At 39.9% G+C, this 15,242-nt stretch overlaps 1 protein-coding gene across 2 annotated transcripts in view; it reads right to left on the bottom strand.

Moving 5' to 3' along the window:
• Positions 1-15,242, bottom strand: part of NDST4 (N-deacetylase and N-sulfotransferase 4) — a 107,729-nt gene that overhangs the window by 77,568 nt on the left and 14,919 nt on the right. For both annotated transcript variants that reach the window (XM_069805074.1, XM_069805150.1), the window contains exon 2: positions 12,827-14,070. In XM_069805074.1, coding sequence (XP_069661175.1) covers positions 12,827-13,807 — 981 coding nt within the window. In that variant the 5' untranslated portion in view covers positions 13,808-14,070. The remainder of the gene's footprint in view (positions 1-12,826; positions 14,071-15,242) is intronic.

Below are 15,242 nucleotides of genomic sequence, written 5' to 3'. Positions count from 1 at the left end.
AAAGCATAGGGCCTCGAATCCTGTGACTTTGATTCAATCGAGGCAGTTCAAGTATAATATTGAGACAACTTTTAGAAAATGCTTAAATGTTGCTATTTTGGGTTTAATATGTAACGTAAAAGTTACATTAAAAATTCTGGCTTTTACATAAAATGAAGAGGCAGTAAAAACCTGACATACCCATTTCCTGGGATATTCTCATATTAAAAAAGTCTCTCAGCAGAGTGTGAATTATTTGCATTTTTTAATTTCTGGAAGATCAGCAATTCCAAAGCTACATTTAATTATGATCTTTTGGAAATTTTTTTTTAATATTCTTCAAACTGCCTACTTTTCCTTCAGCCTGCCAGAGCAGATGAGCTGGCAGATAATAATTTTCTTTAAATCACATTCTAGTGGAACATTCTGCATTTAATAAATCAACATTTTGCCATGGGAAACTGTTTCACTGGAGCAGTCCAAGTTGATCGAGTAACAAGAATATAAACTTCATTTTCCCCTGCCTTGCCACTTTGCCATTTTGGAAGGATTTTTTACCCATTTAGTCCAGAATAAATGGCTAAACAGGTTGGAAGGAAGGAAAACTTAGAATCCTACTCTCTAAATCTTCGCATTTCACCATACCTTGGTCAGAAAGTATTGGGAAATATATTTAATTTGTGATTTAAAAAAATAAATGCAAAAATGCCAATTAAATGACTACATCAATCAAAAAAAGAAAACTCTCTCAGATAACTAATTCAGTCTTCTCCAATCAGAAGTGTTAAAAATAGTGTGGATGTCATGTGCTAGAGAAGCTGAGTGTATATCATACCATAGATCCCACTTCGGTTTGGGGGCTGTCTGGATGAGAATGTAAACAGCAGATTAAAGGAGTGCTGGTAATATGAAGAAATAACACAAATGTAGAAAAGAGTAAGGTTCACAGAAATTTAGAGAAACTGTCATGGCTTGGTGAATGGTATTTATAATTTGTGCTCTTGAAGGGGAAAAGAAAATCATCTGTGGCTTTATTTCCTCAAGAAAACATCAAAGATTAACAGTGAGGTGGTGTTTTGCTAATAGAGTATGTTTGGGGATGGGGAGGCATTAGTTTCTTTCAGGTGAAAGTTAAAACAGCCAGTCACCGGTTCTGGTTTTCTAAAATGAGCCAGAGGTGGGATAACGGCTTTACCGCTCAAACTTAATGGTCTCAGAAAGGAACAGGCTATTCTAACCTTTGCAAGCTTGTTGTAAATCTTACTGCTAATTAAACAAAAAAGGGGATTTTTTTTTAAAGGAATCCAGGATTTAGGAGACCCTGTCTCACAAAAACCAAATTAAAAAAAAATAAAAATAAGAGTTTCACTCATCTTCAAGAATTTCAACTTGTTGACTACTTTTCTTCTCAAGCTGTATCCAAGTATACTTTAAGCTATCCACAGAACAACACTTGTGGGCAGTATGGACTGGGGTGACAGACCTGGGTGAGGCAAACTCTGGACTCTAAACAGGCAAAGTTGCTCTTAAGAAGGACACCATGTTCCTTTAGTAGTCTTTCTGTGCCAACCTTAACTGGAAATGCAAAAAAGCTTTTTATCGCATGCTGTATTAATCAATGGTAAATGCTGGATTTTAAATCAGAAAACTTTAACACATGCAATGTGTTGCAATAAATCAAATCCTAATGAACAAAAACACTGTTCAGAAAGCTCCAGAGTGTTTTTACTAATACACTGGTTTGCAGGAAATTATGAATAACTTATCCTTTCATTTTCTTGTTAATTTTGAAAATGAATTCTATTAAGGTTAAACAAAAGTTTTGTTTTGTTTTCATTCTGACATTACTTGAGAGAAATTCTTAACTTTTATTAAATATTCTGTATAAAATATTGTAACTTGAAATTATGATTTATCATATTTAATATTTCTATTACAAATTTAGAATTTTGTCTAATGAAATGGTCCTTTTAAATCACTAGTCTTACATTATACTATTATAATTTCCCATGAGACCAAAAATTTCTTTTGTACTTTTTTTTGAGAAATGAATTAATAGCAATCAAAAATCATTTTTATCTAAGTGTTGTAGAACTAGAGAGGGTTTTTTTAGAATATGGTATTCAATAGTAAAAACAAGAATGTGAAAAAAATATGATTTTAATAAATGGAAAGACACTTATGGTAAGGTCTTATGCAGGTGAATCTCATAAACAGTTAGAAACCTTGATTTTAGGACCACTGTATATTCTGGCACAGGTAGAAGGCTAATTGTAAGGAGAAGTATTATTTTATTAGGACGCTGTTTCCAGAATAAAAGTTTGCCATCAACATAAAAATTTAACGTGTGGCTTCCTCTCTGTGGGTGACGATGCTCTCTGGGCAGTAGTCCTCAAATTACTTTTGCTTCTTATCTCTAAGAAAATCTCTGTAGAAACATTGCCTTGTGCATTTGGCCCATAAGGAACAAAGTTTTATTCCTCTCACCTCCTGTATTTATGTAGTAATTGTGTTTGCTGCCTGCAGAAAATTATTACGGCAGGATACAAAGCTATGCTACATCCACGTACATCACTTGGAAAGGGTACCGATGTGCATTCAGAATAGGCGCCGTAAAAGGGACGTGTAGATGGCAGTGCTAATAAATGTATGGATAAGACATTAAAGGCCGCGGAACGAAAATGAAAGGTAAGCTAAAACTGACGTTGGCATTCTGCTCCTGAACTGAGAATAGGCTGGCAATGAAGAAGCAGGGGGATTTACTAGAGAACCTTGCTGCTGCTAGCGGGTGTGTGACAGTAAATAAACAGGAGCTCTCCCGATCTGGCACACGAGTAATTTGTACTGGCAGCAAAAACGCCTGAAAAGAAGTGAGTCGCTTCTGTAAGGGGGTTCAAAGGAGCAGGGCAGCAAACAGTGATCTCTGCAAACGGGGTCGAGGTGCCCTGTGTAGCAAAGTGGGGGGCTGCATTGGAGACACGTTACCATCTAACCCCCAGCAGGTGCTTCCAGGCATGCATGTGGCACACGGCAAAAAAATGAAGCCATCTCATAAAATTCCTAAGCAAGGGAGCTCTGGGAGTCTATGGAAAAGGAAGATTTTTTTCAGGAACTTTCCGGCACTATGGTGTCCGCGTTTTCACTGTTTTGTAAGTTCATGTGAGCATGGGTGAAGTTTCGTGGGTGCTGCAAACCGCTAGCCCCAAAGAACATCAGCACAAATATTCCCAATCAACCCTAGTCTGGAAACAACTGAAGCAATTGAAAAAGAGCTTTATACTTCTGGCTGCAAGCGCTGCCCTGCTCGCTGAGCACAGAGCAGGCTGCCTCTCCTCCTGGGACGCTGGCAGTGGCACGCACCTGTAGCATGGGCCATAGCAATGGAGAACAAGGCAATCTCCCACAAATTTCTGATTCAGCCTGCTGTATGTCTTGGCAATGACAAACAACCCCCCCTTAGAATCAGCTGAAAATATAATATGTGCTGGAAGCTGACAATGCAGGTGAATGGATCAGCGCTCAGCACTGCTGGTGCAGTGCTAACCTGGTGCACGCAGGTGTTGGCCTTATTCAGGAGGTCGGAATATGGAGAGTCAATCATCGGCAGTTTCTTACCATCCTCCTTTGAAAGCCCTAGTGAACCTGCATTGCCACAGGGTCTGGAATAAAGCGAGGGACTGATAGACACCATTCGGTGCCCAAAACTCCCAAATGTGTACCTACTAGACCCTCCCGAGACACCCATTGAACACTAGCAAATAATGAAAGGTTTACCCATCACTTGCCATTGGTGCTCTTGGTTTTAAACTGGAGAGCCTTGATTTGTGTCTCCACAAAGGGTCGGAGAGTTGCCATGCCAATAGTCATAGGTCAAAAACTGACCATCGGGTCTAACTAGTTGGCGTCTGATGGAAAGCCACAATGCATCATATAGTGTTTTATTACAGCTCGTGCTTTCACAGCAAACCCTGAATGCTTTGCGCAATTTTATCTTCTTTTGCTTGGCCAGTCACCAGAATATTATCTGGTGACATAAACATAAAAGGCAGCATGATTTTTTCATCAAATTTGATTCTTTGTGTGTGTGCTTACAATCACTGCAAAAAAACCCAAGAAACTCTGATGCACAGACAGCCCCTTCAGTGGTGAAATAACTTTATCAAACTGTCAGAGTTTCAAATGTTCAATGAAGTCATTCATTTTTTTTTTGTTTATTTAATAAAGTAGCTAGACACAGACCATATGAAATTTCCTAAATAAAATAGTTTCTTGCGAAGCGATTTTCTCCAGATGAATCAGTGTGTTTGTATGCAAAGCACTACTCGACAAACTCTGCTGAAAGCAATATATGACTCATTCTAACTATTCCAAGCTATGCATGACTCATGTTGAACAATGGAGTCAGAAGGTCATTTGTTCTTATGTCTCTGTAAAAGTATTTGGACCCTGTATATGTCCAGAGGAAAAGGAAACCCTTATGAAAATTGTCCAGCCCTTTGGGGGAACCCTAAATCTTCCCACAGATGAATGCACCGCTCACTAGAGGCAATGGTCACATCCTAGATTTTGACCAAAGGCATTTTTTTCTGAAATGAAGCAGGAGGTTTAGCTTGAACGTTATCCTATTATCCGGTATCATAATCTGTTTAGGATTTACCAGTTTTGAACTTCCACATGCTGGCATGTGGTGTTTATCTTCAGGAATGATAATTAATAGACAGTGTCCATCTATGAGAAAGTAATTTTGCACTTTAGAGGGACACCAAGCCCAGTGTTTGAGGGGCAGCTCTTGCTAGACTCTTATTCTGTCCTCTGCGTAAGCTGGAATTTGGTAACTTTTACCTAAAAGCCCTTACATTACTCTGCCTGTATGGAAAGAAGACAGGTGGAGACATGTAACATTAGAAGTAAAGCATTAACTGAAGGGGTCTATGGCCATATTCATAAAAGAGATAAAGAAGATCATAAGATTTAATTCGTGTGAGCGTATGCGTATGTAGGTATATGTATATATATATAGATATATCTGTCTAAGAATTTGAAACCAGGCATAGACGAAGATTTGTTTTCATACTACATTATGATACAGAGGTGGGCAGAAAATGCCTAGTTAATTATTGCTAAATATATTAAGTTTCAAAGTTCTCCTTTTCTCTTTGAGATTTTCTTTCTTATCTCTTCTCTTTGTCCATCTTCCATCTACTCACCCTTTTTCTGAGCATTGCCATTTTCAAATCATTTGAATAATGCCAATGATATTAAATTGAGCTTTTGCTCTAAGTGTTGTTTCTTCTGCTCACATTTGGATGACAAAGGCATATTTAAAGTTACTTAAGTAACACTGCTACTAAAGTAACTGCATTATATATGGCATTCATGGTAATGTGTTTATTGCTGCATCAAGTGCTTCTAAGGCAGTAATTATGACTGCTCTTTAAGTCTGCATTGGCTGGCCTTTCTAGAAAGGTATTTGATCATTTCATAGAGTGTTACTTTGCTATACAGGAAGCAATTGTTATTGCTCCTTTTTAGCTAATATGCATTGTTTTAAAACTCAGGTTAATGTAGGCCTCTTGAGAGGCTGATATAAAGCAGCCGTGTTTTTTGGCTCCTACGGATTCCCTAAATGTTATGAAAATGATTTAAATTAAATTAAATTAAATGAAGTTAAATTAAATAGAGTACCAAGCATATCCTGGAAATATACTCCAGTATGATACAACCTGTGACTTCAGAATTATTTTGGAGAAGGGATTTGAGAAATCAGTATAAATCCAGGGAATCAGTGGAAGAGTAGACAAAGGAATGTGTCACAAGACAGCGACGCTGAGCACAGGCTGTGAGCACTAGATATTTCTGAACTAGACCAATGACTAAAAAACCCTGGCCTTTCTATATTTTAAAAGGTATCGTGCTGTTTTTTAAAATTTCAGAATTGTTAATCTTTTTTTCAAATTAAGTTCTATTGAGTTCTTACAGTTAAAAAGCTGGAAGAATGAAGGATGATTTTTCCCTGGTTTTCTTTTTTTAATTAATTTGCTTGCTTTGTGAAAGATTAAAATTTTTTCTTGGGGGAAAAAAACCATTCAGATTTGTGATAATTCTGTGGTGCTTGTACAAACAATATCAAGTTGCAGTGCTCGGAGTCTTATAAGCCTACAAACAGAAACCCAGTGTGCTCTCTGGGACAAGAGAACATTCACTGAGTTTTCAAACATTCAGGAAAATCTTGCTTAGACCATGTGATAGAGGTACCCTATTAATATGTGGGATACATGGAGGGAACATAATTGTCTAAACTAACGAAATGGAAGAGCTAGAAAATTAGAGCCACCAGAATGTGTTTTCTGGCAAGACTGTATAAAACACTGTCAAGACCTACCACATCTTCAGTGGGAAACCTGGCAGATGAGAGAATCCCACATCTATTATAATTCAGGCAGGGTACTCAGATAACCAGTCAATCCGTCAGGCCGCCAAGGAGAAAAATAAATGTTTTGCTGATGGCAAAGGAATTGTGTTTTTTAACTACATCAGTACTGAAATTCTGAATGAAAGAACAGGCTTTATTGAAACAAAAAAAGTATGAAATGTTTCGTGTGATGTGTCTTGACAAGGCACTTGAGCAGTATTCAACACTCAAATTATTGCAGAAAGAATTGGGTGATTCAAGAGACCTCAACAAGGGAAATATTGAGGGAACTGTCATCTCTGCTGAAGCTGAATGGAGTAGACACTCCCATTTTTAAAAAGATTGTCTGATTATTAAATTTTTCTTAAAATGCCTTCTCAGCTGCTTTTTAAATTCATTTTTAAAGTCTTTAAGACCATCCAAAAGTGGGAACTCCAGAATTTCACTTCATTGTGTTCTTCACTGCCACTCTGAAGTGCTTTAAAAGGTGACATAGGGGCAACACGGCCTATAATGACTAATACCTGGCTGTCTCCTCTAGCTTCCTACGCTCATACATTATTCCGTTTTTAGTCTCTCCCTGTATTGCCCATTGGTGTGGTTACTTTACTGGCAGGAGTTTGTTATTATAAAAAGGCTATAGAGATGACTATTGTATCTCACATTATCAGCAAAGAAGTGATTGCTCTTTGCAGCTTCTGCTGAAGGAAAAAGCCGCAGATGAATGAACAATAAAAAAAGATTTGTTTCTAGTGCCTATTTATAGCACCAGGAGTTTCGAATTTTGCTCAAGCCCTGGGATTTTGGGGACTGATATTGCGTACATTTGGAAATAACCGGATGCAGATTGAGGTATTGGGTTGCTGTAACTTCCATCATAATCTTCCCTACAGTTGGGTATGAGTGCAGGATGGGTAGAAGAGAGTAGAGCATCCAGAGAAACTCTTCAGAAACCTGAGTTAGAAATCCAAGTGTCCATTGTAATCCTCCCTAACTCTTAATTCTGGTCTTGACCACTGCTGGCCAATTTCTACGGAAGGCTGGGCATATTCTGTGACACTAGATGCCAAATTCTGTGAAGGGGTGCAGAAATGTGTTCGTGTCTGTTAAATAGAGCTTCCTCATCCACATGCCTGGCACGGGCCCGTACCACCAACTCCGAACAGCAGGAGAGGTAAAGTATTGCAGCGGAACTGAAGTAGGAACGAGCATTGGACTACACCAGTTTATTAAATTCCTTCTTTCAAAGGGCATTTAGAGTTTGCATGGAGAGGGAGGAGGGTTTGCACACAGCAGCACGGACCCACCCTGTGCCTACCTGCAGTTTTCTACTATCATTTTGCCATGCCTGGTGATGTGGCCCAGACATCTCCAATTATTCCACCTGAAAGCAATTGTCCTTGCAGAAAGATCAGAAAAAGCATGTGCTGGAGAGATTCAGTTATTGAGCTCAGCCTCCTGCTGAGCCAGTACTCTTTAATTTGGAATTATCAGAAAAGATGCAACTCCAACATGAATTCTTGTCTTTAAAATACTAAAGTGAGCAAGAAATCACAGCCTTTAAGTGTTCAAGGCTTTTTAATGATGGTGAAGGTCAAAGACAAAGTGCAGACTTGTGGAATTGAGGAGGTGTCAGAAACTAATGTAATTCTTATTTCCACTGAAGTAAGTGGACTGAAGCTTAGAGTGGAAGAAGTGGGGAGAATGGAGACAGGCTATGCCGTACTGCAAGGGGAAGGACGGACTGCAGTCAACAGTAACACAAAGGACATTCCCAAGCATTGCCCATCATTTTATAGTCTCTCAGAAAGCACAAGGATGCTCCTGCCCTTATGGCAGCAATTAGAGGGAATACAGAAAAGGGAAGTGTAGCTTTTGGAGAAAGGGGCTTTGTGATACAATGGTGCTGGGACGAGCAATTTCTCTGTGATTACCAGCTCCAGCTGGGAGAGCAGTGGAAGAGAGGGAAGCAGGTGCCTCCTGAGAGAGTCCACCTGGAAGAGGCTATAGAAAGGAAGATGTGCGGTAGTACAAGTCCTAGAATTACGAGGAGGGCAGAAAGTGGAAGGTTAATGTGGTTTTTTTTAAGAGCCTTAGTTTGTACTGTGATCTTGCAGGGTTTTTTGAATTAACAATACAAAGTGTATTTGTGAAAGGTGCTGGTTGCTGCACTGAGATCTTCCTGGAGTAAACATTGTAGTAGTTCATGCTATAGCAAAAAAACCCAAAGACTTTAACAAGTTCTTACTACCTGTTTGGGTAATGCAGCTCTGTTTGTGCTCAGTTAAAAAGCAACTTTAAAGGTAGAAGTTTTGTATTCTTTATGTATGGCAATCCCAGACACAGCATAACCAGATGTTTCTAGGGTTTTTTTTGCTAAATCACTGATGCCAGTGATCCTGGACTTGTTGTGTGGCTAGAAACCAATATAATTTGCCAGTACATGAATTTAGTAATTCTGCAAATTAACTGATGAATTCTTGAGTCTTTTGTCTTCTAAAAATCAAGCAGTGAGATAATATATTGGCAGGAGGGAAGGGGAGAAATTCATTTGCAGAGGCTTGCTATGCTCAAGATAGATCTCTGCAAAGCTTGGGAAAATAGCTTTCTGTGGCTCTGCTGAGTTCCTGTTTAATTACTTAGCCAGATATGACCTTGTACAACTTCTATAATACAAGGCACTAGGAGATCTTTTGTGGTAAACAGAGCCCATAATAACACTCTTCTCTAATCTCTGTTTCTCTAGCTGATGCCCCCCTTTAAACAACTATATATATCCCTGAAGCACCTAATCGAGAAATGGCTTTGTGGGGGGATAAAAACGTCTGATAATTACACAGGAACAGTCTTACTTGTCTTTTTATTGTTACATACAAATACTGTTATCAGAAGACTCATTTCTAGTCATGTGTCCTTTGGGTTGGCAGTTATATGTTTGGTCACTGGAAGGAAATGCCTAAGAGGTTGAACAGAGTGATGTTACTTGGTTGTATTTTTCATACGCTTTAGGAGGTGGATAACTGTTCATTTGCAGTTTTCTTGCGTGCACCTGGGAATCTGCTGCGTATGAAAGTATTCCCAAGGGACGTGGGTGTGCGTGGCACCTTCGGAGAGCCTAACGGAGAGTCTGTATAACTCTGCGAAGTGAACCTACGCTGTTTGCAGCAAGAAAGGCTAAGAACTGAAGGAATTGGACAAGTAGTGAAGTGGCATAGTGCAGTGGATTGTACTGTGATGAGAAATTGTTTAATTACAAGCACTGCTTTATACGTTTCTCTTGTTTTGGTTTTGAAAGCACTGTATAAATAAATATTTTCTTTTATATTGGTGATGCTGATGTTTTAAACTTGCATTGCAGGGGACAAGATGGAATGAGTTTTGAGGTGCGTGGGTGCATGACAATATAAATGTGGACTGTGGGTTTTTTTTTTTATTTGTTTTTTTTTGAGGGGGGAGGGGTTGTGTGTTTTTTGGTGCTAAATATACCTGTAATATGCAGTTCGGGAATGAAAGGAGATGGCCCAAATTCTGCAAGTTTTTGTCGAACAACATACAGAGCCTGTGCTAATCCCTCTAGCTATCAGAGCCATTCACACTTCCACCCTTATCGTACTCTTACAGGACAAGCACAACCTGCCCCTAAATCTCATGGTGCCTCCACGTGTCAGAAACAGCCTCTCACCTGCCGTGAAAAGGCAGCCCTCTCTGAGCAGCTGGCCACAGCCGCTGCTTAAAAATGCATGGCAATACTTTGACATCACTTAAATATCAGCCTCTTAAATATCGTCTCCCTTTGCTATTTTTGCCTTTCAAGCAAAGAAGCTGCTCTGCCTTAAGGGGTGAAGGTAGGTCCGCTGGTTCTTAATTGCTCCCTTCCCCAAGCGACTTGGGAGATCGTTCTCTAACTGGCTGCAATCATCCTTTACTGTAAACTAACCAAAGTACACTCTGATTTCGGTGTTATGTTCATTAGCAAGCATCCTGTTTTGAATGTTAATGTATTCTGGGAATGTCCAGTCTATGCGAATGGACTGATTTGTGTAGCAAGTGTTTCTGAAATACCCCGAGGAACAAACCTGTACTGGGTAACTGATTTGAAATGAAACCCACAATGTTAAGGACAGAATATCAATGGATGATCGAGTTGCAGAGTGGATTTACGTGTGAACATCATCTAAAAGGCAGATAAACTTTTTATTGTCCCCAAAAGAGCGCTTGATGGGAAGCTTGGTTCTGAGCCTGTGCCTGCAAAAGATTTCTCCTTGTGGTCAGTGTTTGTGGCGTGATTTCTTGTTTGAGGTGAAGAGGGGATTTATCCCGTGAGTGTCCCTATTGGTGGTTTTGCGATGGAAGTGGGCTGCTAATTTAGCACTGGAGAAATGTGGGAAGAATGAAAGCTTCCCTTCATACCTTGACTCAAACATAATCCATGAAAAGGAGACTCACCACACATGCCTTTAAAAAAATAATTTAAAAACCCCATGTCTGAATCCTAGAAGATGCTTTCTCGTGTTATTTTCAAGATATTCAGCAGCATGGACTGCTCTCTTTTCGGATGGGTAAATGTGTGCAGCATATAAAAGTGATGCTGAACGCCTTTAACAGCTACAGTTCTGCTATCCAGGTCCTACTCAAGCCCCTGGATCTGGAGTTTTCTGCCGTGTCTCCTATAATGAGCAATGAAGCATGGCTGCTCTGCCAAGCACAGGTGGAAAGGTTTGCATAGTAATGTTGTCAACTGCTGGATAATAAAGGAGGTGACTTGGTTTTTTTTCTGCCTAGTGAGATTATTCCAGTCAAACAGTATGATTTGAATTTCCAAGTGACTCTGTGTGGACACTCTTCTTATAGTAATAGGGGCTTTTTAACCAACGTAGAATAATAGACTTCCTTAGTGGAGCAAACCACATCAGAAAAAGACGCTCTCAAAAATGTGCAGGCGGAAAGCTATTGCTGCAAAACTTGTTCCACAATTGCCTTTTCAGTTAATTTCCTCTTACATACAAGCCCCTTCTCAGAGCATTTTACCATATATTTCCGGAGAGAGAGCTCTTGATCGCTGAGCTTGTGCACAGTGCTCAGATCTCAAGACCCTAGGCACTTGGAGTGCCTGGTGCTAGAAATCAGCCCTGATGAGCATTCATATGCCTGGTTTGGCTAATAGAATTACCCAAACTGTTCTGATGTGCAAAATTGTTTTCATTGTATATGAGACTACTGCTTTTGCTGGGTATTTTGATACCTCTTTTAATGATCTGGATGAGGAGGCAGATGAATGCAGATTTGTAGAAATGGAAGTAAGAATTTAGAAACAAAATAGAAATCTGCATTTAAAACCAAAAGGCTTGCTTATTGCTCATGAAAGTATTGGGCTATTTACAGGAAAAAACCTGCTAGAATAAAGGCTTGAGAATGTGATGTTGCATGCTTAGGAACTTCAATTAATCTCTGAATTTGATGATTCCCACATGTGGAAAATTGCAAGGAAATAACTGTCATGCTGTTGAGTTCTGTCTATTCTTTCCAAGTTTCACACATCTTTGAAAATTACTCTGAACAAATCTAATGGTGTCCCTGGATACTACAGACTATGAAAAGAAGTTTAAAAGAGCCCCCAAAGAATAGTCTGTGGGCTTTTCACCATATCAGATGGTTATGCCATTTGCTGAAGTGTAGGCTATGCTTCTATCGTGTCACTGGTAACTTGAAATTATTATCTGCTAGTCTGCTAATGAAAATTATCCTGCTAATTCTTGTAAATCAAAATGTGACTATAATTTTTTCAGGTTTTTTTCCCTTTTGCTTTTTCTGCCCTTTTTAAATATAGTGATAGTTTTGTGAGATTTAAAAAGGCACCCATCTTCTCTTGTTCTGTCTACTTTTCAGAAATAGTGAAAGAATACAGAAAATGCCTATAAATGGTATTATATAGATATATGTCACATACGTACATGTGTATGTCTGTATGTGCACAGGGAAAACCAAAGTAATCCAGTGTAAAACGTGTGGTGTTATCTAAAAATTCAGATATCTCAGCAGCAAACTTGTTCCAGACACAGAGATCCTTTTATTTAGTTTAAAGAAAGATCTCCATTATGAGTGGTATAAAAAGTCTCCTTTGTTACCCAGGTGCTCTGGGTGAAGCCCTTGAACAGAACCTATATAAGCAAGAGGCAGCCAGTATGTTCACTTTATGCATTACCGTATGAGGCCATGCCTATGTATCAACATACATACACATACGAGAATGCATTTCTGGATGTGTGTGGGTAAACAGACTTTTAAAGTAATCTCAGGTTATGGTTTCTATATCTGCTAGCTATGCTTGTGCACTTGCAGCCTTTACTAGGAAAGCTTTTTCAAGCTTTGTCTCTCTTTAAATACCCATTTGCACATACATCTATCTGGGATGGTATCCCCCAATTCTTGTCTTACCTTCACATCGTTGACGTTCATCCTTGTTCCCTCCTTCCCAACGAAGATGTCATCTATGTCAACCAGAATGTACCTATCCAAGGACAGCGTGAGCTTCTTCCCCGACAGGAAAGAGATGGCATCAATAAAGATCAGTTTGTGCAACCAGAAGGTCAGGTTGTTTCCAAAAAGGACTCTCTGAATCCCGTCGTGAAGGCCCAAGTCTTGGATGACGGTGGCATACAAAGCAGCCTTTGGCAATGCCGCGGGGGGCAGTCTGGAGGTCTGCAGTTCGGTTAAAAGCACGGGTTGATAGGTGGAATGGTTAAACTGGAAAACCGTCCAGTCTTCGCCAGGCAGTGGACCTTTCTCAACCCTCGGTGCTTTGGTGATGTGCAGCAGGGGAGACTGAGGGTTGACCACACAGTCTTTGAGGGCTACATTATTGTAAAGGTGTAATGGCAGTCCTTTCAGTTTTGTACTTGGGGAGCTGTTCTCATTGGCTTTATGAAAACCAATTATGCTAACACTGTATTCCACACAGTATTTTTCCAGAAGCTCTCTATTCCATGAGTCCATGGATACATACTTTAAAATATTCTCATATATAATAATGGTGTATTTTCCTCTTCCGTTGTCTGTGAGGGGGGGGATATCCCCCTTAGCTGGTGCAATGACCATGTGGTACTGAAATCTGCTGGACTCGAGGATGGCTATGATGTCTTGCCCCAGCTGGGAGTACTGGCTTTCCACAAACAGGAGGACGGTGGGATCAGTTTTAGATGGATCAATTGGCTTAGCCGTTTTCAGCTCCACGGACCTGTATGGTAGAAGCTTGAGGTCTTCACACTCAGCTTCTCCGGTGCTTTCCACGAGGGCCATTTCTTGCTTGTAGCCGGTGTAAAGGTAATAGGCAGAAATGACAATACTTGCCAAGCAGAAGGTCGCGAGGAGAATGACCAGCGTTCTGAAACTTCTGCGGAGCTTCACGATTAGATTCATCTTTCGCAGGACTTTCAACTTCTGTTGGACTTGCTGCTTTTTTGGTGTTCTTTCCTAAAATGCCATCGGAATGAGGAGAAGCAGAGGTGCCGATTCCTCTCCCAAGACGTTCATGTGACCATTGCAGTGCATTTATGAAGCTGTCGGGGAGGTTATAAAGCTGTTGGAGCGGGAAGTCAAAGGATTCGGAAAGCTAAATTGAAAGAGGCTTTCTCAGAATGCAGCAGCTGCCAATAGTCAATGAAGAGGACTCTTAACATTATCTGCAACGAGAAGTAAAAGAAGAGTAAATAAAATCCATAAAGCAATGAAAAACACATGTTAATAAAGACAGTGATTGATACTGGTAATTTGAGTTGAGGGAAGTTTAAGAACAGTTCAAGGAGCACTCACTGTCACTTGCTTTCTTGATGGATGAAGATAAGCCGTGTTAAACAGCTCTCCCATATTCTTTGGGTATAAAAATAAAGTCTAAACATAACTTTTTGAGCACGTGTATCTCTTCAGTTATGGACATTTCTTATCTAAAATGATTCATTGCTATTGCAAATGGGGATGACTGAAGATTGCGGGACAAAATTAGGACCAAGTAAATGTTTGTTAAATATCGGGCCATGTTCCATGTCAAACTCAAACTCCATAACTATTTTGAAAGGGGTAACAAATTCTGTGCTGGACTGTGAAACCAAAGTGAAAGGCATGAGAGGACTTTGAGGAAAGATTTGTAGGACTTTCCTTTCCAGTTTCCATTCTGGACCTGGAGTGATCAGTACTTTACAGTCTGTTTAAGGACTGTCTGGAATGATAAAGGTTGTGCATGGAGTTTCCAAGCGAAGGAGTACGCTACTAAAACTGCGGAGTGCAGCCGTGCATGCCTCTGCCTCCATCCGGGATGAAAGGGAGGTGGTACGGAGCATGAAAAGGAGCACAAGGGAGTTGCTGGGTGGGCACGCAGGTGGGCCTGAGGGTCATGATGCCTCCAGCTAAAGGACTGGGGCTTTGGTCTGCCCCTGCTGCGCTGTATGGCAGGAGTGCTACGTGCTTAAATCCGACTGCCTGGCCAGCTCTGAAGCCCTTGTGCAATTCCGGGTAGTTCTACCTAAATCCATGAAAAATTACCATAGATAACACTAAACCCTGTGGCTCGGAGGCAGCTAAAACTAACTGAATAAATAGCCCATGGTGCTCTATGGATTTAAATAGGAATTAATATATTTCTGAATTATTTATATTGTTTACCTATTGGAACAATATGAGACTAAACAACGGATGATTTTTGAACTGCAAGGAAGAAACACTCTTTCCAGGAAGATACTTGTCAGTTGATGTGTCCTCCTCCATTAGCTCAAATTACACTTTTGAGTTTAATTCTGAAAACCCTTCATTCATCTTAAGCTTTTCACCTAAAACTGGAAAATGCTTGTAAGAAATGTAT

Source organism: Haliaeetus albicilla, chromosome 1, assembly GCF_947461875.1.
Source record: "Haliaeetus albicilla chromosome 1, bHalAlb1.1, whole genome shotgun sequence".
In the NCBI taxonomy this organism is placed as follows: domain Eukaryota; kingdom Metazoa; phylum Chordata; class Aves; order Accipitriformes; family Accipitridae; genus Haliaeetus; species Haliaeetus albicilla.
Note: the sequence above shows the minus strand (reverse complement) of the source record. Positions and strands in the feature narration are given on the sequence as shown.